The sequence below is a fragment of the Perca flavescens genome, chromosome 17 (assembly GCF_004354835.1).
Source record: "Perca flavescens isolate YP-PL-M2 chromosome 17, PFLA_1.0, whole genome shotgun sequence".
Classification (NCBI taxonomy): domain Eukaryota; kingdom Metazoa; phylum Chordata; class Actinopteri; order Perciformes; family Percidae; genus Perca; species Perca flavescens.
The window spans coordinates 24,976,339-24,998,791 of NC_041347.1; the positions used below are offsets into that span (position 1 = coordinate 24,976,339).

General features: G+C 39.9%; 1 protein-coding gene across 1 annotated transcript; it reads right to left on the reverse strand.

The window, feature by feature from the left end:
* Positions 1-1,549: 1,549 nt before the first annotated feature.
* LOC114572032 (deubiquitinase DESI2) lies at positions 1,550-22,149 on the reverse strand. The gene is made up of 5 exons (XM_028603429.1): positions 21,474-22,149; positions 12,178-12,250; positions 11,858-11,951; positions 9,456-9,597; positions 1,550-4,286 (listed from the first exon to the last, which is right to left on the reverse strand). The coding sequence occupies exons 1-5, from the start codon at positions 21,519-21,521 to the stop codon at positions 4,011-4,013; spliced, it is 633 nt and encodes a 210-aa protein (XP_028459230.1). The 5' UTR covers positions 21,522-22,149; the 3' UTR covers positions 1,550-4,010.
* Positions 22,150-22,453: the final 304 nt, after the last annotated feature.

Sequence of the window (22,453 nt, forward strand, 5' to 3'; positions counted from 1 at the left end):
TTTGTGATCTCATAGTCACAAATGTACACTCTCTACCCGGAATAATACATTTGCTCATTAACAATATTTCCATGGACTGTCCACCATTTTATTTGAGAGTTTGAAATTAATAAACTAATTCATCAAAACTGCCATGGCACAGAGTAGGAGTCACATATTGTATAGCTTTCTTTAATAACTTTACAACAGGGTACAAATCGGGTCCACTCTTCTGAAGGCTTTGTGAAAGTTCACTGTAAAACAGCTGGAGTCAGTTTGTATGGGGCATGAATAACAATAATAATAATGAGGTTTCCCAATATACATTCATAGCTTACAAAAGTAATGTCCCACAAATAATTATTTGAAAGGACATTTAGTATAACGATACATACAATTTAATCAAATAATGAGGGTTTCATTCCAAAATGACACACGTGACGACAATCTAATGGCTGTTAACTAAAAAAAGATGGGTGAAGTTAAAGCTATCTTTGGCCTCATTAATGATTTGCGGTACTTTCAATGTTGAGATATGAACATAAAGTTTCTCCCCCAGCATTTGGAAGCTGGTAGAAATGAGTGTTTGATGAGATATTGTTAATGTCAATAGAAAGAAATGATCTTGTAACAGCAGAAAAATATCTGAAGCTATGAAGTTTAAGGGAAACCCCGTTGTCTTTGTGAAAAACCCCAGACAAGTAACAGTACAAGTAACAGCCAGCAGAGGGCGCTGACATGCGCTCTGTGTGTGTGTGTGTGTGTGTGTGTGTGTGTGCTCGCATTAAAAATAAAGTTAACTTTTTTCTTATTCAGATTATGAAGTAACATTTAATATTATGATATTCAGTTGAATCCTTTTAATCCAAATAACAATTATGCTGGTTTCGTGAGAAATGTCACAGTCTTTGCTTTAACACTGCTTCTGGACTGTTTGTTAGAAAACAAAGTCCTGAAAGTAAAATTTTAACCAGTAGTTTTAATCTGCAAAAGTATCTGCCACTGCACCAAAATAATGTTACTGAAAATGTAGCTTAAGGACAAAAACTTTACTTGGTTTACAGAAATACAATAGCTTGAAGATGTGGCAATATTTAAAACACACACGCACACTGGAATTCGCTACATTTGTTAGGATGGATCTCTCTTGCAGACTGTGTGTGTTCGATGTAGGGAAATTTGGCCCAGTTGGCAGATTGTTGATACTAACCATTATCTCACTCTCTCTCTCACACACACACACACACACACACACACACACACACACACACACACACACACACACACACACACACACACACACACACACACACACACACACACACACACACACACACACACACACACACACACACACACACACACACACACACACAGAGCAGCACAGGCTTACATCCAAACATCCAGGTTGTAAACAAAAGCTCTTTTTTATCAAAGAGAGGAGTATAAAACTGCACTTCCACAGTGTGTTCTTGAAAAGCTCTATGGAGTGACTACTGCATTAGAAAAAGCAACAACGCAAACATAAAATGTGGGATAAAAAAGTTAAAAAGGATTATATTACAAAGCCTTTTAGAGTCCTGAGTTTATCAAACAAACAAAACAGACATAAAGGCCAGAGTCCATATATCATAGAAATAAAGGATTTAAAAAAATAAAATAAAAAGGAAAGAAAGTGACAGTTTTCCTGCTTGTAGTTCCGTCTTCAGACTTTCAGCAAAACAGGTAAATTCTACTTAGAAATGTGTTTTCAATACATCCATTGCTCTTGTTTTGGACGATACACATTATGCAGCATATGTGGTGTTGTTGTTGACAGCATATAAAGAGTTTTTAAATGAGGTGCTCATCACATGGGAAAAGCAGCATCGTCTTGTGAAGTGTAAAATTATACTGCTATAGATGATTAAGGACTGTAATGTAAATATAAACGCTTGAAATAAAACCTAAAATGTGTTGCTGTGATGATGCTCCAAATAACACCAATGTGCATCATCCGTAACTGAACACAGATGTGAGGAAAATGACTGTCAGGAGTGCAGGCTGATGGCAGGTCAGTTAAAGAGGGTTGGGGTAATGGGTCAGTTCTCATTTAAGACACACTCTTCCTCAAATTCCCTTCCTTGGCTCCAACTGCCTGTCGTCTTAAGACATTTATGTAGATGACATCGTGTCCTTAATGTAAACTTGAACCTTGATTTACTCTGGCGAAGATAAAACATTTTTGCTTAATGCTTACAAAGAAACACACTGACAACTGGGAGCAGCCCAGTACAACCACAGTCTTCTACTGTTGGCCACTGGAACACTTGTGGGTTAAGTACCTTGCTCAAAGGCACCAAGGCAGTTGCTACTAAGAAATAATTCACTCTCTTTTACTCCGGAATTTAAACCAAGAACCTTTGGATAACAAAAAGTATTTTCTAATCTATATGTCGCTGCCTGCCCTGCAACCTAATTTCTAAATTATTTAGAATTTCTTTAACAATATTACATTATTGGTTAGGAAATAACTTGCTTTTTCAAAATTATTACATTACGGAATGATGCATTTAAAAAATCTGCTTCATTGGGTTTAAGTTTCTCAAATCATGCGTGGATTATCCCATGATGGGAGGTAGGAAGAGCTGCTACAGATACCCCACAACTGCTGATACAGACTTGACATAAAAAAAAGGAACAAAGAAAGGGACTTGGGAAGCAAAAATGACCTGGAACTGAACCCATCCAAGGTGTGTTAGAAATGTTCACCTATTTAGTCGCTGGTTCTGGATGTGTATGGTGTTTGAGGAGCGTGAGGCTGATGGTAGTTTTTATCTTAAGTCTATCCAGCCTGCTGTGAGAGAAAAATAAAACAAAAGGCTGAGGCCCTGATGCGCACACAGCATGTTGAGGCAAAGTGTATAGCTCCCGAACACCAGCTGCTGCTTTCAAAATTTTACCAGCCAAATATTCAGGGACATCTTAACGACTGTTGGCTGCAGTGTAAACATTTACCAGCCACAGATCAAATTATACCAGCGCTTGGCTAGTGGTAATTTAAAACTAAAATGACGAAATGTTCCAGTCGGTTTCTCTTCAGATGGTGTCAGATTGCAGATATTCAGGATTCAGTGTCTTGTTGTGGGCCAAATTGCAACTACCAAGGCTGAGTGTTGACACCAATGCAGTTGTGCTTTATTGTCCTCTACCTTCTTCCAAAAAAAAAAAGCACAGATTGTAAGGATGTTCAATATGAAGAGACCCCTTAAGGCGTATTCACATTACAGCAGAAAAACAAGGGTCTTGTTCAGTGTGTTCCCCGTTAGTTTGGTGGAGTTTTTAACACTCTGGAACTCCCAAACGGTGTTTTTGTAAAAACCTGCTAGCCTGAAAACTATCCAGTATTTCGCAAGAAAAAACAAACAGTGAAAAGTTAATAATAATCATTATTTTCTTTGTTATGCTTTCAATCATCTATACTCAATCACAAGTGCTTGTTGGATGGTCAAATAGTTTTGGAAACATCTAAACATCTAGGGTTACTCAAATCACATCGTTCAAGGTCAGTCCTTGTGAACTGAGCCAAACCAACGCTGCTTTTCAGCATCTCCTCTCACTGGTTTCCACTACAACAAGGCGGGGATTAGCACCATCCACCAACTAGCTGCTGGTTAAAATCTTGATGTGGCTGGTAAACTCTGAAACACTTTGATGGGTAAACAACCGTCGGTTACTTTTATTCTGTTGGCTGGTAAAATAATGAAAGACACTTGAGGGAAATAGTTTGGATGGGATGTTGGAATCCATTAGCCATGTTCACAGAGAGGATCCTGCCTTTGTCAGCAGCAAGAGTTCCTTCATACTGCTCTGGATCACTGTAGAGATTTGGCTGACATTTAGAGCAGGTAGCAGTTCAGTGCCTTGCTCGAAGACAGTCTGGCAGGACTTTTGGCTGTAGCTGGACTCATCAGCTGCTGCAGGTATTTGGTTACCTGACGGTCTCTATAACCACGAGTCCAGCCCAAGTCTCCCAGCAGACCTCGCAGCCTCTACCGGCGGGGCTGGTGTCGGGAATGACGAGGCAAGGAGGAAGGGCTGGAGGAGGATGAGGGTGAGCAGGGCGACATGGATGCCAGGGAGGCTGTGGCAGCGGCGTCCTCGGCCTCCTCCAGCTCCCCTCCTCCGTGGAGCTCCTGGCTGACGCTGGACTGTAAGGCAGCCGGGGTCAGCCACTCTTTGGGCAGGCAGCTCTGGAGGAATGGCACGCAGGAGCTGAAGTAGGCCAGGCGGTTGACCCAGCGAGGGATCTCCCTGCCACACAGGATCTGAGGAGAGGAGACGGAGAAAAAGGTTGTTGTAGTTCTTATAACAGCTATCACAAGCTTCTACAGTTTAATATTATCCTTATGTTACGGCTGCGTTTATATAACGCTTTTATCATTTACCCATTCACACACACTGTGTATTTAACAGTGGCACATTTGTATTGCTCTTAAAACAAAGACAAAAAGTGTAATTCATTCAAATGGCTTTAATTTCTGGAAACTATGCTAGGACATGGATGAATAATAATAATCAAATTTCCCCCTTCATGTGCCTTTAGCCTCTTTCTATGACTTTCAGATGCAATATTCCTGTGGAGGGGAACATATTAGATATAATTTGGTACCTTTTTATATGTATAGGTTTTATTTTATGATGTATTCATTTTTAAACAATGTAATACAATTACACACATTTTTACTATTGGAGTCCACAAACATCAAATAAAACACTAACGCCATGCCAACCTTGAGGGTAGTAGCATCAGTGAAAAATAATAAATAAAAGTGATGCATTGTAGAGGCAATCTGTTTCTAATAACAGTTGATTCTTCTGTTAATGAAGTTACAGCTTTGAATGTGAAATAAGAAATCTTAAATGAATGTTAAAATTAACATAATTTGTGTTGATAAGCATGCTCCATTTCAAAGGGGTTTTCGGTTTGCTTTGCTCTCTAAACTAAAAGGCTTTCATGATCTACACATTTTACTCTTTCTGATGTGTTAATGTTTTCTAGGTCAGAAGAAATCTGAGCGGCGATAGAAGAGAAAAGACATTCAGAGTCTTTCCATGCATAGCTGAGCAAGCTGTGGAATAAATTTGAAACAATGAATGTGTTTACTGAAAAATACATCCTGCCATTCTCATGTGAATGTGTCTAAAATGTCTAAAACTTCCGGGAAACTCTATTACAGTTCCTGACTTTCTATGCACAAAAACAAAAAATCCAATGACATTCCAGAAATCTCATCGCTGCTTTTTGCAGATGATGTGGTCCTGATGGCATCATGGGCCCGTGACCTTCAGCACTCACTGGATCGGTTCGCAGCCGAGTGTGAAGCGGCTGGGATGAGGATCAGCACCTCTAAATCTGAGGCCATGGTTCTCGGCAGGAAACAAACGTACTTCCTACTACAGGTAGGGAATGAGTCTTTACCCCAAGTGAAGGAGTTCATGTATCTCAGGGTTTTGTTCTTGAGTAAGGGGACAATGAAGCAGGAGATTGGCCGGAGAATCGGAGCAGCAGGGGCGGTATTGCGTTCGCTTTACCCTATGGCTTTACCGCACCGTTGTGACGAAAAGCGAGCTGAGCCGGAAGGCAAAGCTCTCTACTGGTCAATTTTCATTCCTACCCTCCAATTGTCCAGCTTGGATTTACCTTCACAAAAGTGCTAGTTTTTCCACCGACAGGCTCAGATTTATATGCCAAGTGTCTGACAACATTATGGAAAGGATTTCTAAGGAGATCGATCCTTTTTTTAAACATAAAAACATCCGCGAAATTGCGTTCGCTAAACCCACCAGACTCCATGTAATTAATAAGTAATTTTAGCATCGTAAAATACACTTCATTCAAAGTCGACAGAAACAAAATAAAACTAGGTCTAGCTCTATACACGCTAAAAGTATTGCTTTTTTAGATGGAGTCTGGTGGGTTTAGCACTAGCGACTTCAGAGCTGTTTCTGGTTAAACAGAAAGGTCTTAAATAGGTTTTTAAAAGGTCAATCTCTTCCATAATGTTGTCAGACACTTAGAATATCAATCTGAGTCTTGTCAGTGGCAAAATGAGGACGTTTGTGAAGGTAAATATAAGCTGGACAAATATTAACCAAATTCCAGGTTGAAAACAACGGTAGTCACCCTTTAACGGACTAGCATGCAGGCACAGGCAGCAACACTGTCAATGTGAGGGCTAATTGTCATCACTTAGCTCCATCAGTACTCTTACAGCAGAATGGGGCGCGTGGCTTCCAAGAAACTCAGAGTGTTTTGCTTTATTGTGCTTTTATCAAAACCCATGAGAGAGAGAAATCATGGCTTTCAAATGAGTAAAGTGGCAGTTGGTCAAGGCCATACCCCCACCCTCCACCTTGCCCCCCCTCCCTCTCCTCCTCAATAGCTACAGACACAGAAATGGCACATAGTAAGGAAAGCTCATTGTGGGACTGGCTCTAAGGGCTGTAATTCTGCACCAAGGCTGAATTTCGGGACCTTTAATCACAAAAATGTCTCACAAAGCCATGTCATCTGCAGCCAACAGATGATACTAGATTGTATGCTTTGTTTAAGCTTCAGCAACTTCCTCACCTCCTTCAGAGAAGAGTCTGTTTTGACAGGAAGAAACCCAGGCTCTCATACATGCAAATCACTCTGGCTTGCTCTGACTACGCAGATGATCTCACAGATAAGCACAGCCTCAACTAAAAGGAAGAAGCCTAGAACTGTTAGAGAGAAACATCTAATCCATAAAAAATCTCCTTCTGTAGTTGACATAATAATCATCTGTAGCTGCAGAATTCACAATGCAGAAAGGCATTTTCAGAAATGCTCCTTTACACTCACAATATAAGCTTTCAAATCACCAAAATAGCTTTTCGTAGCAGATCAGCTGGCTTTTTACGACAGACACTTGATTTCTAATTTAAAAAAAACACTGACTAGCAGGTAAGAAAAATAAAGACAAGAGGCCTGACGCTCTTCTTCAATCCTTTTTAAACCCTTTCTCCATGCAGGCCTCCAATCATTGATTTTTTCGTCCAATTGGGAGCAGTGCACCAAACTGTAGACGTTTATATTTTATCATCTTATAAAGTTGATCTAATAAACAGTGCTCTCATTTTAATTCTATTTTGCACTCCATCAACTTCTAAGAAAGCTTTAGCTGCTAAATGCTCCACTACGTTCACCAGCTAGTGTCTAACTTTGTCTGCAGTTTGGTATTCAGCGGCCAATGGCGATGCTAAAGAGAACGAAACAAAACTGTGAAGTTGTGGGCTATAAAACCAAAACAATAAGCTCAAAGACACTAACACTCTCTGCAGAGCTGATGAGTCGGGTGATAACTCTCTTTGGGTTTGTCACTGCCAGCAACCCCTTTTGCAATGCAGATATGTTTATTCCATATTAATATGGAAATATGGATCAGAGCAGCTGTAAGAGGGGTACCAACATGTGACATAATAAAAAGATCAAAAGCAAAAGATTAGAATCTAAATAATAATAATAGTAATAATAATGCATTTTATTTATATAGTGCTTTCTACTACACTCAAAGACACTTTACAGAGTTTTTAAAAAGAAATACACATACAAAAAAAAAAATCCAGACACTAAAATCCACACACATTAATCAAACATTAAAAGCATCTCTAAAAAGGTGAGTTTTGACTTGTGATTTGAACATGGACAGATTGGTGCAGTCGTGGATGTGTTTGGGTAGAGTTCCAGCATCTGTTGATTCTATTTGAATACCATGCAAAATGAAAAACAAACTGAAATCTAATGCCTCTCTGAGTTTAATAAGTTAAATAGCTCAATTCTTCTACTGATAGCTGCGATGTAGGGATCGAGCGATGTGGATTTTTTAGTGCCGATGCCAATTTTCTTTTCATCAGCCTTAGCAGATGACCGCTGCAGATTTTCTTGAGCCGATATTTGGAGCCGATACTGCTTTTGCTCACTCAATTTACATCATAAAAATATAAACCCTGCCACACTGGATTTGTTTTCAGAATCTGCTCTGCCATTTCTTTAAAAATAATAAACAAAAACACAGATCAGTGTCACTCCTGCAATCATTTTACATTCATATCACCTGAATTATGTGTGCAATGTACATCATATGGATGAGTGCAATGCATATGGTTAACTGTGCAAGGGTAAAATCTACAACACAGCCTTGCTGATGCATTGCTTGCGGACATATTATAAAGACAGATATAATCAGGTCATCACAAAATGTCCTTTGTCAACACATTTAAATAATTTAAGAAAACAATAAACCTGAAAAGTAGCCATTGAAATAAAGTGCTTGATTTATAATTTAAGACTGCCATGGTGCTAGTGGTGGAGGGGCAGCGTCTCCAGCAACACAGAGCTGCCTGTGGACGCCGGTCTGTAAATAATGCCGGGAAAAAACTATCGGCGAACGCATCAGCCACGTATCGGCCAATGCCGATACATGTAAAAACGCAAATATTGGCCCGATATATTGGCTGGCCGATAAAATCAGTCTGTCACTACTGCAATGCACTTTTAAGAGCCAAAATTATGTTCTACCTTCTTATATACTCAACACACAACTTTATATGACCCAGCTATTCCCGAACAAATAATCTACTTACACACTTAGACAGAGCCAAAGTGTTGATTTGCCTTTTAAGAAAAGGTCTGACAGAGTCCTGCACATCAAACGTTCTCCCTGGAGAATTAATTGTTATGCTTGATCTTTCAAAGCTGCAACAACCATGCATGTGTCCAATCATGTTCTCCTCGGTCTCTCTTTAAGTCAACCTTCCATATTAATGAGGTTACAGTAAACATGAGAATCAAATCTTGAGGGCAACACTGCTTCCCTATGGAACCAGCTGTGTTTTTTGTTTCTCCATATTCTTATGTAATGCGTTTGTTTGATTTTGTGTGTCACCATATTGATGTGATGCACTTTTGTGTCCGTGTACTGTACATGTGAATGTCCGCATTTTAAACTCTATCTTTACACGTTGTATGTACATCTGTGTATGTGTAGTATCGGCATATGTTTTGTGTGCGAGTGTTTGCCAGTTGGCTCTGCATGTCTGGGCTTGTATCAGTGTGTCTTAATCCCCATCTCAGTGCTAGATGCTTACTGTAAGACTCCCTGCTCATTAGTCACACCAGGATAAGCTGATTGAAAGCACACACACACACACACACACACACACACACACACACACACACACACACACACACACACACACACACACACACACACACACACACACACACACACACACACACACACACACACACACACACACACACACACAAGTGATTACACTCAGAAGAGGAGAGACAAAAATCAAGAAACAGTTATTTAATTCAGTGAGTTTCTTTTTTTCTGCCCTTCATGTCAGGTAAGATCAGTTAATCAGCCATCTTTGTGTGCGCACACAAAGACACACACACCTACCTCTGACAGTGCTGAGGAGAAGTGATTGCAGTTCTTGTGCATGAGGTGGTAGGCGTTGCCTTTGTACTCCTTCCCCATCTCCTCCACGATCCGTTCCACATCCTCCTCTGTGAAGTCTGTGCTGCCCAAGACTATGGCTTCTCTACAGAGACAAAGGGTGCGGAGGCAGGTTTTACTAGACATTATTAGTCACTGACAAAACATCAAGAACGACTCTGGGGCATTTTGTTTAAACCTCTTTGGTGCAATCGATGGGCCTCATCCAAGAACAGCTTAAACACAAAATATAGCTGAGGGTGAAGAGAATGTCATTAGTTTTGCAAGCTATTTAGTCATGAACCAAAGTATGGGACAAAAAGTCTGGGTATCTCAATGTCCTTAGGGTTCATCATCTTGGGACCACGAATGTCAGCACCAGATTTCATGGCGATCCATCCAATAGTGGTGGACCCACAGACTTACCTTCGCCATCCATAGAGTCAAGCTGCTAGTAGGGCTGGGAAAAAAATCGATTTGATTTAAAAATCGAGTTGGTAGGTCAAATTGATTCATATTTTCAAAAAATTGATTTTTTTTTCAATCCAAATACAGTATAAATAATTTGGATGTTTAACAATCTTTGTTGCACACTGCACAGTGACTTCAGTTAGAGAAAGGGTTTGCCTGTGCAATTTTGTTTATGTTGATGCACTTTAATTAAATACAATAAATATATATTTTTTAAATATATTTACAGTTCGCAGTTATTTTGTTTTAAATGGAAGGGGGGGAAATCGAATCGTAAATCGAGTTTTTTATTTAAAAAATTGCAGATTCTTTTAGGGAAACAAAATCGCCCAGCTCTAGCTGCTAGCATGGCTAAAAAAGTCAAATTAAGTTAGAATGGGATTTACCGGATCTATTCAATAACGTTTCACAACTTTTCAACTCAATTCAACTGGTTTGTCTCTTTAAAGTGTAAAGGAAAGAATATCTTGATTACATTTTTGCACTGGGAGAGCGCTTGACTGAGACATCTCAGTGGGTGATATGCTGCCATTTGTCCCAGATGATCTATACTTATGATCATGTGGCCTGCTTGGAGACAGCAAGTGTGTGTGGTGGTGTGTGTGTGTGTGTGTGTGTGTGTGTGTGTGTGTGTCTGTCAGAGTCTGTCGAAAGCCACAGGGCAGATCAACTAGAGCAGAAGTAATACACAGCAGCACAGTAGCTCTGTGTAGACGCACACACAAACAGACCCTGTGCTGATTCTGGGAATCCAAAAATGTATTGAACTGACTGGATGCTCTGCTGTCTCGCCATCACAACAGACGTGAATTTAACTGCAGTAAAAAATAAGACAAAATGGCACAACACAGCGCTGCTGTGAAAGGCATATCACACATTTATTTACAAGCCCTTTAATTCCTGCAGTTAAGCTGTTAAAAAAATATAATAAACATCGAACAATATACTGCAGTCCAGTACAACACCACAAACCACTCTTCAATCTTTAAAATCACCATAGAGTTGCACCTGACTACATGGTTAGAATAGTATAAGCTTTAAAAACATATGGTTTATTGCAATAACCTTTCCATTTTAAAAATTACAACGTGCAGTATCACCACTTCTGCTCAATCTTCTGTTTCACTGTCTTTTTCTGTCCGAGAAAAGTCCGCTGCCAGGAAGCATGAGGAACAACTTGTGAAATCATAAAATCCGTCACCTGCTGTACTCTCCATACATGTATATTTTTTTTTAATCTGTCCTACTGTCCTATAGCAGCAGCAACCAGTAGCCATCATTACAGGAAGATACCAGCTCATTGGTGCAAAGTCTTTCTATGGTTAATGTCAAGCAGACTGCCTGCACAGTCAGTGTATCCAGCAGCTGGGTGAATAGCTTGCTGACTATATTACTCAGTATGTTTACATATGTTTATATTTATGTTGTTGAAGAGAGGACAGGCAGAGCACAGCTCCTCCTCACAGCGCCAAACAGTCTGAATTTCACAAATAGTCAGATGTTCAGCGGTGGAAATATCTAGAGGCTACTTTGCGTTCGTTCAGTCAAACTTTATTTGTGAACTGTGACTTAGTGACTGAACTATCGAGTGTGTGACTGTCTCACTGATGAACTAACCAACTGGACTTTGAATAAATCCAGCAAGTGGTTGTATGACAGACAGACGGAGTGACTGGTTACAGGAACAATTAACACACAGACTCACCGTAAACAGACTGACTGGCCCAATATCTGACTAGCTCTCTGGTTTGTTGTGAGCTGTCTGACCAGTTGCTGTTGCTGACAGGCTGGATGACTGAATGAGCTGGCAAAATGCTGGATGCACATTTGGGAAACAGAGAACACATGTATACCTGTGATTCTGTGCACATAAAAACTAAATATTTCATACTTACTTGAACTTAAAGGTCTCGCCAAGTTCGGTCGCATCACCTGGCGTAATCTCAAAGATCCCTGAGAATGGGTACGGGTGTCCGCCATAGGCAAACTCTAAACACACACACACACACAACATTAAAACACACATTTGAGCACCAACTATTCACATGCAAAAAGTCTCTCTTTTGCCAAATACAACAATTGAAATAAAACAATTGAAAAAATTTTTAGCCAGACGTGCTTGCTCTGAGTGCATTAAAAAAATACGTGCTTTCTGAAACGCCATCCACAGGAAGTCAACTGACAAATCTGGTGTCAAATTTCTGGGTAATCTTACCTCTTCCATAGATCTCAATCCCTGAGTGAAAGACTCCGATGCCCAGAGTGCTGGTAAACTCATTGATCCAGTACTACAGACAGAAACAGACACTGAATAAGACTTCTTTTGCATATAGTCAACACTGCCTGGACGGACAGTTTTAACATGCTACATTTAAATAATATACTTAAGTATGTAGTTTACACAAAATGTATAGTATGTCTCTGAAATGGGTCAACACAAAAAGAAACTCCTGTGAAGCTTTAAGCAATTTGGATCTTTCAACAAAACATATCCAAAATATTTATGGTGTCCACTAATTTCAAGTGTCAATTTCAATTTTATCTAAATCATTATATAATTAGTAATGGACTATAAAAAAAAATAATAGTGAACAAGTGATGGTCACTAACAAAGTGCCAACAACCACTATTACCTCAAAAGCGTTCAATATTGTTTTGTTGTTGTTGCTGTTTGACACTAACACACTACACGGTCAGCCAACATTTATTAGATTAGGTCTGCAACTAATGACCATTTTCATTACGATTAATCCTTTAGTCTATAAAATATCAGAAAATAGTGATGTCCATCACAGCTTCCCAGAGATGTGAAGTGATGTCAAAAATGCAAACTTATGTTAAAAAAGAGAAGAGCAGCAAATCCTCACATTTGAGACGCTTTGACCAGCAAATATTTAGTATTTAAGTAATTACTCAATTATCAAAATTGTTAATGATTCATTTTATGAATTTTCTGTCGATCTACTAATTGTTTCAGCACTAAAGCAGACCACCACATAAATAAAATTCTTATTATTTTTCTATTACCATGTGAATTAATCTGAAATCCATGATGTAACCTTTACTTGGAAACAATTTTATCACTGCAATTACACCACAGATGGATGCTGAGGAGGCAATGAGATCTGAGAGACTGATGTTTACACAAGACCCTTTATACACACAAAAAATAAAAGACAGGCCCACATTCAAACACAAAAAAGGGCACACAAAATCAATAATTGCAGCAGCAGTGATCTCTGCGCCATTTGAGTGTGTCTGTATAAAATCCTGTGGCTACAAGGTGATTGGACAGGCTGTTGCCAGGCAGAGTTCATTTGTGTGGAAAAAGATCTGTTATCACAGAGGAGGGAGCAGGGGAATGTGATAGGGAGCTTGATTTGACATCTGCGGAAGGATGCCAAATAATAACTCAGTGAATGTATAATATATTAGATTCCATTTTTATTACAGGTACCAAAATCAATCACATAAACAATATTCCATATAAAAAGTGTTTGGCTCAGCTGCCTTTCTACACATGCTGCATATGAACAAAGAGTCACACCCATGTCCAGTGTTTGACACACTTAAAAATGACTTGCCATACAAATATTGCAGGTAATCCATTTTTATTAATCAATAATTAATATTATCGACAGTTACAGCCCTACTAGCTAATGTTTGATATTTTTGCTTGCTAAATAACTTAAAGGATTCATGGATTTTCCAAATAATTGGCAACTAATTTTCGGCTGATCAACTAATCATTTAATTGTCTAACAGTCTCAGCCCTAGTGATGATTGAAGTGTCAGAGAATAGCTAGTGACAGGTCAATAAAATCTTCACAGCTTTTATTTACCTTCTTTTACAATGCCACTGAGCCACTGCACACCAGAAATCCCAGAATATGATCCTGATGCAGACAATTTAACACCAAACTGATCACAGACAGACATCTCTCCTTGGTGTTCACGGACCATTTGCAAAACATGTTCAGCAGCCTGATAACCACAGAAAAGTATTTTCAAACTATGATCATATTTCCTGTCTAGTGTTGTGAAATTACAGTATGTGACTGCACACAATCAGTGGTGGGAGAGCTGGCCGTCATCTGCATTGCAAATAGTTCTCTGCACACGCACAAACTGTGATCATCATCTGTGATATGGTGACTTGTGAACTCTTAACTACTTGTTGCACATCATGTCAGGTAATAATAAACTGGTATATTGAACAAGTTTATGCTGTTGTACTGCCAAGTGAGTATGTAATGCTGAAGAGAAGTGTCACATTTCTGACTTTCTGAGCAGAAACATGAGATGCAAATTGTGACGGGTAACATAACCAGTGTAAGCCGTAATGCGAGTTCACTGAATGGCTAAACTTTGACCATTGGGATGGATTATTTATGTCAGTTAAGTTTTGAGCGTGTGAATTCTTATTTGCATACTATATGGATTAATAAAAGGGTAGGGAAGTCAATCATTAATTTCAAAAAAATAGCAAATACGTGATGGTAATATTAAGAACATGCATGCAGTGGGGCTAAAGCATACAAAATATAGGTGTGTTTGTTTCAGTTCATCACATGCTGATCCATGGTAAACACAGCATCAAACGTAAAAATCCAATAAAAGAAACCCTTGAACTTCCTCGAAAAAACAGTGCCTCTTCAGCAGTGACCTCACTAGTGGGTGTAACTGAACCGTCCCATCTTTCTACCCCTTCTATGAAATCACAACTGCCTTTCTCTACATATTAACCAATCAACAGAAAATACATAAAGGAAGAAAGGATGACAACAGAGCTTTTAAAAAAAGGGGAATTATATGTTCATACAACTACTAAAGAATAAGTCAGTAAAATCATTAACAGTAACAATTTGCACTACTGTCTTGCATTAGAAGAAAGACACACACTTTTGTTAACTGTATTATCAGTATTAACTGTATTTTTTTCTCAAGTTTTCAGAAATGAATTGTACATTTCTTTTACTAAAAATGAACACAATCCTGGTAATAATTTCTTTCTTTTTGCCAAACTGAATCCTGTTCATGGCCTCCAAGTAACCTTGATGAGCAAAAATAACAAGCATGGCTTGGAGTCAAAGTAGGTAAAGGTCTGCTGAGTTGACTGCTCAGCTCTCTTTGTCCAGTCGTTCAAAAGAAGAAAGAAAAAAGATAAAGGTCTGTTCTTGGTTAACTGCATTTCTATTCTGGTAATGTACTGGTAAGGTACTGAACACATACCCAGACAAGTTTATTCAGGGTAATGACTAATTCACATTTGGATATTTATCCCCCATTCTTATGTCATTTTGACAAATAAATGCAGTAAATTAGAAAACATTAGAGACAACATAAGACTGCTGAGCCAAGGTGGTTTTCTTTCTTGTTCAACATCTCAGCACAATGTCTCACACTGAAGAGTATGTCTGTTTCCTGACCTACATAACGTTGAAACGTTGCACAAAAAAGCTACTGCAAGAATCAGTGAATTACTTGACTTCATGACAGGGAAAAATCCCCTTTCAGATCCACTTTATTGGACTTAAAAAAAATCTTTCCCCCGAGTTTTGTAGAACATCGATCCCAAATCAGCTACCACTTATCATTTTATGTATACCAAGCTTGGATGACTCACAAGAGGGGGCCAAGTACGCGTCACAGGATATATCTACTAACAACCCCATTTCATTTAGATATATTAAGTTGTTGACAATTCCAGGAGGATCAGCATTTCACATCTCACCATGCAATTTCTGACATTGCTGTTGGAAGGGTTTTTCCAGCAGAGATAGTTTCTCACATCAGCTGATCTCTTTTTATAAAAGAACTTAAAAACAGCATTATTTAAATCCTGCTTGCATCAGTTTTGTGGTTGTTTCTCTGAGCCTAGTAATAAAAACCATCTCTGTGTTTAAAACAGCTGGTTCTCAAAAACGGAGGAGAAGCCTCGGCTGCTATAGTCTGCAGGCTTAAGAAAGTCTGCTCAGAAGTTCAGACCCTAAGTGTCTCAGCTTTTCCTCACTGCTTCAAGTCTATGCATGGCTTTTGCTAAAAAGCGAGAGCTTTAAGTGGATCCTGTTCAGAAATCTGGAGACTAGGAAACCATAACAGCATTTAAATTGCAAAATAAACCCACAGCTACGGGAGCCCCCACAAAGCCACAACTGATTTCATACAAACGAACACCAATAAACATGTATACAAGCTAGCTCTGTGGTTTCACTATGTATTTAAATCCCTCTGAGTGGAATGTCAGTTAGATGACCAAACATGTAATAGCAAAAGCAGCCACTGGAGGAGTCTCTGTGTGTGGGGGGGGGAATATATTAAGTAAACTAATCTGCTAGTTTAGTTCGCTACTCCCCCACCTCGGTGGTGCAACAAGACTATTTGAGCCCTCTTTACTTCCGAGTTCGTTAAAACCCGCCTCCGCCACAACACAGAGAGTGGGCTGAGTGTGTGTGTAAGGATGTACATTTGTGTGTCTATGAATGGATTAAAGACAGAAAAGGGGAGGGAGGGAAAGAGAGATGGATGAAGAGAAACTGGGTGCTGCAGTTAATGCCTGTATACTTAATCATCCCACCATGCTGTAGGGCAGTGCTGTAATTTTCTCTGTTAAGGATTGTAATCTCTGATAGTGTTAAACAGAATAATTAGCAGAGAGATATCAGATATCAGTTTATCACTGCTTTGAAACTCTGTAGTGGATTGTCTGCTGACTGAAACCAAACTGAAAACACAAATTGGGAAGGAAATGACTACCAGCTTGCAGCCACAAATGGGTACAGTTTTGCTGTGCTGCAAATAATAGACTGCTCTAAAGTCTGCTCTGCTCCACCATATTTTTATTGCCTACCCCGTTCCTAAATTGTTAATCAAAAAGTTAATTTTGGACACTACGTGGCTAAAATGACAGATGACTACCTTAATAAGGTGATTTACTTCAGTCATTGATCCCAAAACTAAACTAAAACAGTGGACATGTTATGTCTGTTGTAGTCTCGCTTTGCCAGACCTTCCTCCACCGCGGCGCGGAGGATGAGCGTCTGGCTAGTCCACACAGCTTTCCGAGATGGGGGAAAAACATGCTGGGGTTTATTAGGTAAGCCCCGGGAAAACCGGAGGTGCCGCTGCAAAATAGCCTCGGGAAGGAACTTGTTTTGGTGGAACGTGTGTACGTTCAAAAGTTGTTCTAGTCGTGCAACAGAAAACTCTGATTGGACAGATAGTCTAGCCATCTGTCTCGATTTAAGCTGCAGAGATCTGAGAAGCAGTTAACTATAGTCCTCATAAATCGACCAGAGTTTAAAATTCCAACACAAACAACAAAAAGGAGCGGACATCCGGCTGAAAAGAGAGAAATCCGACGGAATCTCCGACGGCAACGGAGCAATCCCGGAAGTGGAACGTTGTGGATATGGACTATGTCTGTTGCTGAACTGATGAAAGCAGTAAAGTGTGAATGGCTATATTAGGGTGGGTGATACAGTCTTCTACCACAGTATGTATATTGTTGGATGGTGATATTGATATATACACTCAGTGGCCACTTTATTAGGTAAACCTGTACAACATAATGCAATCAACAGCTCTGCCATGAATTCTACCTTCTAGTGAAGGAACTAGGGTTCTAGTGACATTGCTGAAAATGTATTAATTCAATTGCTGATGGATTTTTATTGGATTGCATTAGATTGTACAGGTGTACCTGATAAAGTAGCCACAGAGTTTATATCGAGATATAGCAAAAGCTCTAGAAATACAACTGAGAAATTGTTAAGATTGGGATTTTATCTAAAAGTTGAGAAATTACTGTCATCTTAAAGTATATAAAGTCTTAAACAAACCTTAGCCTTTAGTACTAGGGTAAGGTGTAAGGGGTTCTAGCCGACATCTGTGTTACTGTATGGTGCAAGATTTTGACAAATGCAGGGGCTCCAACCATTTTGCTCAATGATACTACACTGTCTTGCAGTGGATGCTGTGGTGTCCCAGAAATAGCACCGCTACACTGTTCACTCACCAACTTATTTCTCATGTCTTGACATACGCTACCTTGTAAACTAGACCTCACAAAATAAGAAATGGATTCATGACTGATACATGTCACTAATTGATCCAGAGCAGCAGTCCCAGCCAAAACACAGAACAACACAACCTGCTCTGCTGACTATCTAGCTATGTGATGCTGCTGTTAAACCTAATAGCCTAACACACACACTTTCAGATACAGTAAACCACAGTGGTGGCAGGCAGGCACAGAGGTGGTGTGCAGATAATGCTGTCTCATTAGAGCAGCGTACTAAAGCACTCAGAGCTGGCCAGAAAATCCACTTAACAGCAATGGGAGCAAGGACGGCGGGGAGGACCTGAAAGAGTGGGAATTGCGGAAGAAGAAATGGTGGTGGTGGGGGTCCGTACTTGTGTCTGCGCAGATATTCCTGAAAGTCACGTGACAGCATTGATCGTCGAATGCAGAGGGGAAATTGTCTTTTCAGCAGTCTTTTTGAGCAAATGTTCAGTGTCTTACTTACACCACAGTGCAGGCAGATTCACATGTTGCCCAAAATGACAGCTACTCTCACCATGCTGCCCTTCAGCCCCCAACCAGGCTGCACTTCAGTTAGCACTCACTGCCACTGTTCATTACAGAGTGTGAACAGCTGAGATGGCGGTGGGGATCCTGCAGTGCGTGTCGCCACGGTCTTGACCTCTGCCATTATCTCGTCTTTGCAGTTTCCCTACTTCCTCCTAGACAAACAGCCAATCACCTAACCAGTCATTCAACCGGTCATTAAGCCAATAAATAAGGCCCTGTTGAGACCGTCTGATGACCGTGAATTCTTTCTAAAGTTCAGCGTCATACAGCAATTCACTGCTGGGGCAATTAAAATGCACATTGCAGGTGCAAAAAACGTTGTACCATGTCACACTGTGCTAACTCCACTATTTAGTAGAGTGGCATGAGAGTGGCATCTGAATCATTTTGCCGAGAAGGCGAATAAAAATATTTCCCAAATTGTCAAACAGCTCCATTAACCCTAGTCAATCAAGAGTCAGATGAGCCAAAATTAAAAGACATTTGGGCATCATCAATCCCTGCTCTTTTGTTTTCTGCAAGCTAGCCGACAGCGAGTCTACCAGTCAGTCAGTAAGCACGCAGCCAGTCGTAATCCCCAGCAGACAGTCGGTTGCTTTTCCTACTCAGTACTCAGGTCAGAACAGCTTAATCAATAGACAGAGGAAGTGTTTAAGGTAGAGGACTGAATGAATGGACCGCAGCAATTGCCTCATTGTCTTCAGTGAGCGCTCGAACGCCACTGCAAACAAGCCAAAACCTTGTTCCCACAGTATTACACAAAAATGCACACCAAATGAGTGTGAGTCGATTTGCATGCAGAAGTAAAAAAAAACTACAAGCCACAAAATGTGCACACTTTTTCTGTCTCTCACAAAAACTAAAAATCTTAACCTCAAAATACTAGATGACAACTGCAGCATCAACGAATCAATGAACAGATAACACAAGAGTGCTCAAAACTGTAAATTCAAGTTACACATGTGTGTGTTAGATTGGCTTTTGGAAGCCCTTGCATGTGAAAGAGTGCAAAGAGCAAGGCCCCTGCAGCCATTTACATGGATGGATGTGAGACAGAGATAAAATCTCTTCAGTCTTTTACAGAGAAGAGACTAATGTAGAGTGCAAGTCAAGTGGAAAACTTGAGTAAGTGAAAGAAAGAGGGGGAGGAGAGGAGAAAGAGAGGGGGGGAGGAAAGAAAAAGAAGTAGGGGAGAGGAGACAAGGGGATGACAGAATGTGAAAAGGAAAGGTAGGGAAGAAAGAGAGGAAGGAAAGTAGTGTGAATTAGGCCTGCACAATTAATAGTTATAAAATCGCGATCTCGATTCACCCCATTCACGATTTAATTTTTAAATAACTTAAAATGTTTTGTTGTTGATTTAAAAAATAAAATGTAATTTTTTTTTTATGACTTTGATTCTTATTTAATTTTACGAGCCGACTGCATCACAACCGCTACTACTTTCTTCTGTGAGTTTTAAACATAGACTGTATAAAATAGGTTTTAAAGCGCTCCCAAGCGCTGCAAAGCTCTCCCTTCTCTTCATTGTAGCCTCTATGTTTACAGGCTTGTGGTGATGCGCAATGTGCTATAGGTGCCAAAAAAAATCTATGTTTGGTACTGCCAATTTGTGTTGTTTTGTCATGGTTCATGTGTGCAATAAACATTACACTTCGTGAGAAAAAAATCGTGGCAGAGAATCGTGATATCATTTCTAAGCTAAAAAAATTGTGATTCATATTTTTCCCCGAATCGTGCAGGCCTAGTGTGAATCGATGGATGAGGAAGGAAGGAGAAAAGCATGGAACATATACAGTAATTATGGGGATAAATAAATATGAGTAGGAACAGTACTTACGCTATCAAATCCAAGTTCTGATTTCACAGTGTTATGCTACTACAGATAATGTGCACTGTACTAATTTATACTACAAGGAAACATCTTTGTACAGAGTCAATGTCTGTTTAATGACTGTGGCTCTCATTTAAACAACCTTCAACCTTCTGACCTCAGGCATGTGATGATATATGTACCATCAGCTGGAAGGGAACACAACAGCAATAAATCAGATTTTTTTTAAAAAGAAGACCTTCGTTGAGTGAAAATATCTCTCCAATATCTCTTGGTATCTTGTAGACTTTTACAAGGCATGGGGAGGGGAAGCCATCGAGATAATGATCTCATTCCCTAACCTTATTATCCTAAAAACACTGCCTTTGCTTATTAATCTATCCACTACACGGAATCCATATCAATCAATGATTCATCATGAGTCGATTTCCAGTCCCCCTCCCCGCTGACTCACTCCTTCAAGGTGACAACATAGTGACTCAAATTTAACCTCCGGCTCATTCTGTTACTGTAACAAAGAGACTGCTATGAGTTTCAATTTATTTTTAAAACTTTTTGAGCTGCTTTACCTGGTGGCCCCATTTGAAAACGCTTTATTTACAGGTCTAGTACTGTACTGTATGTGTTTTGCACGGAACCCACAAACAAGCTCTGGGCCAAATATTATCTGAATAGTGAGAAGCTTATCCAAACGCACATTATTTCAAGAAAACTTTTTACAATCGATTCTGCATCTCGCTGCCGTGTTTCATTGTGTATTTTGCTGGAAAACCGATGAAGAACAGGTGAAGCAATTCCTAAAGGTAAAATTGTATTACAATAAGCAGTCTGTTGTTGTGGGCGTATGCCGAATTGAAGAGTGATTGGTATTTATTTGAAAAAAGATCTTCAGTCTTTGATTTTCATCTTTAGCTATCTGTTGATAACTAACGCAGCATTTAAAGCGTAGTTTTTATAATGGAGTTGAGCGTTACGTCCTGGCATTGTCGAGAAAGCAATACACGATTAAACCAGTAACGTAACTTGGATAAAGTAGCAAAGAAGTAATAAAACATCCATCTTTCTGGATCTCGTAACCACTTACCATATCATAAACGTTCAGGATGATCGGCTCGTTTGCCATCACTGGCATCAGGCTTTTGTCCCCCTACGTCCCTTCTTCTCTGCGGGTCTTCCTCCTCTGCACACCCCTTACGTTACCCCTTCCTTCGGAGCGAGCTCCAAACTCTCGGACCTCCAAAGATATACCTCACTCCTCCCCTTATTCCTGGCACTTTCACGACAGATGATCAGCTTGATAATTCAATTTCACAATACGGTGTAGAAACGTTTTTAATTCCGAGGATGTTTTTACCGTCCAACATCTGACTGGCTTTGTCCAAATCCCCCCCACCCCGTTACGGAGCAGCAGTGGCGGACAGATGAGCCACTCGTCTTGTCAAAACGAACTGCCTTGCTATAACGTTACCCGTTCAGCTAACGTTACCGAGGTCGAAGTGAAAAAGTGGACTTTACGGAGGGGGGGCTGTCTTCTAGGAGGCGTGTTGGCACGGAAAAATCGCAAATTCATTTTTCCCAAACGAATTATTCAGCTAAATGACACAATGCTGAGGTATCAAAACAGAATTCTTCAGTGAGAATGAAGCGCTACTCCCTATTAGCTAGCTAACGGTTGCGCTGGAGCTGGCAGACAGGATGAGACCGCTGGAAGAAAAATTGGACGACAAGAGTGGGCGAGCAAGGCGAGCAGAGCGGTACGATGAATCCACACTCATTTAATCAACCTTGGTGCTCTGAGCATTATGGGTGATGTAGTTGAATTAAAAACAGCCTCCTTCATCTTGTACATATGATCTTGTACTAAACCAAAAAGAAGAAACTACACGTTGTAGTGGACAGACTTTAGCGTACATTTGCACTGGGATTGTTGGACTTGCATTAAGGGAAATTTGAGTCATTTATTTTAGCAAAATTGCCAAATAATTATGTGGTTCCAGCTTTTCACATGTGAATATTTGCTGGTTTTATTTAACAGTTAACTGCATACTTTGGGGTTGTGGGCTG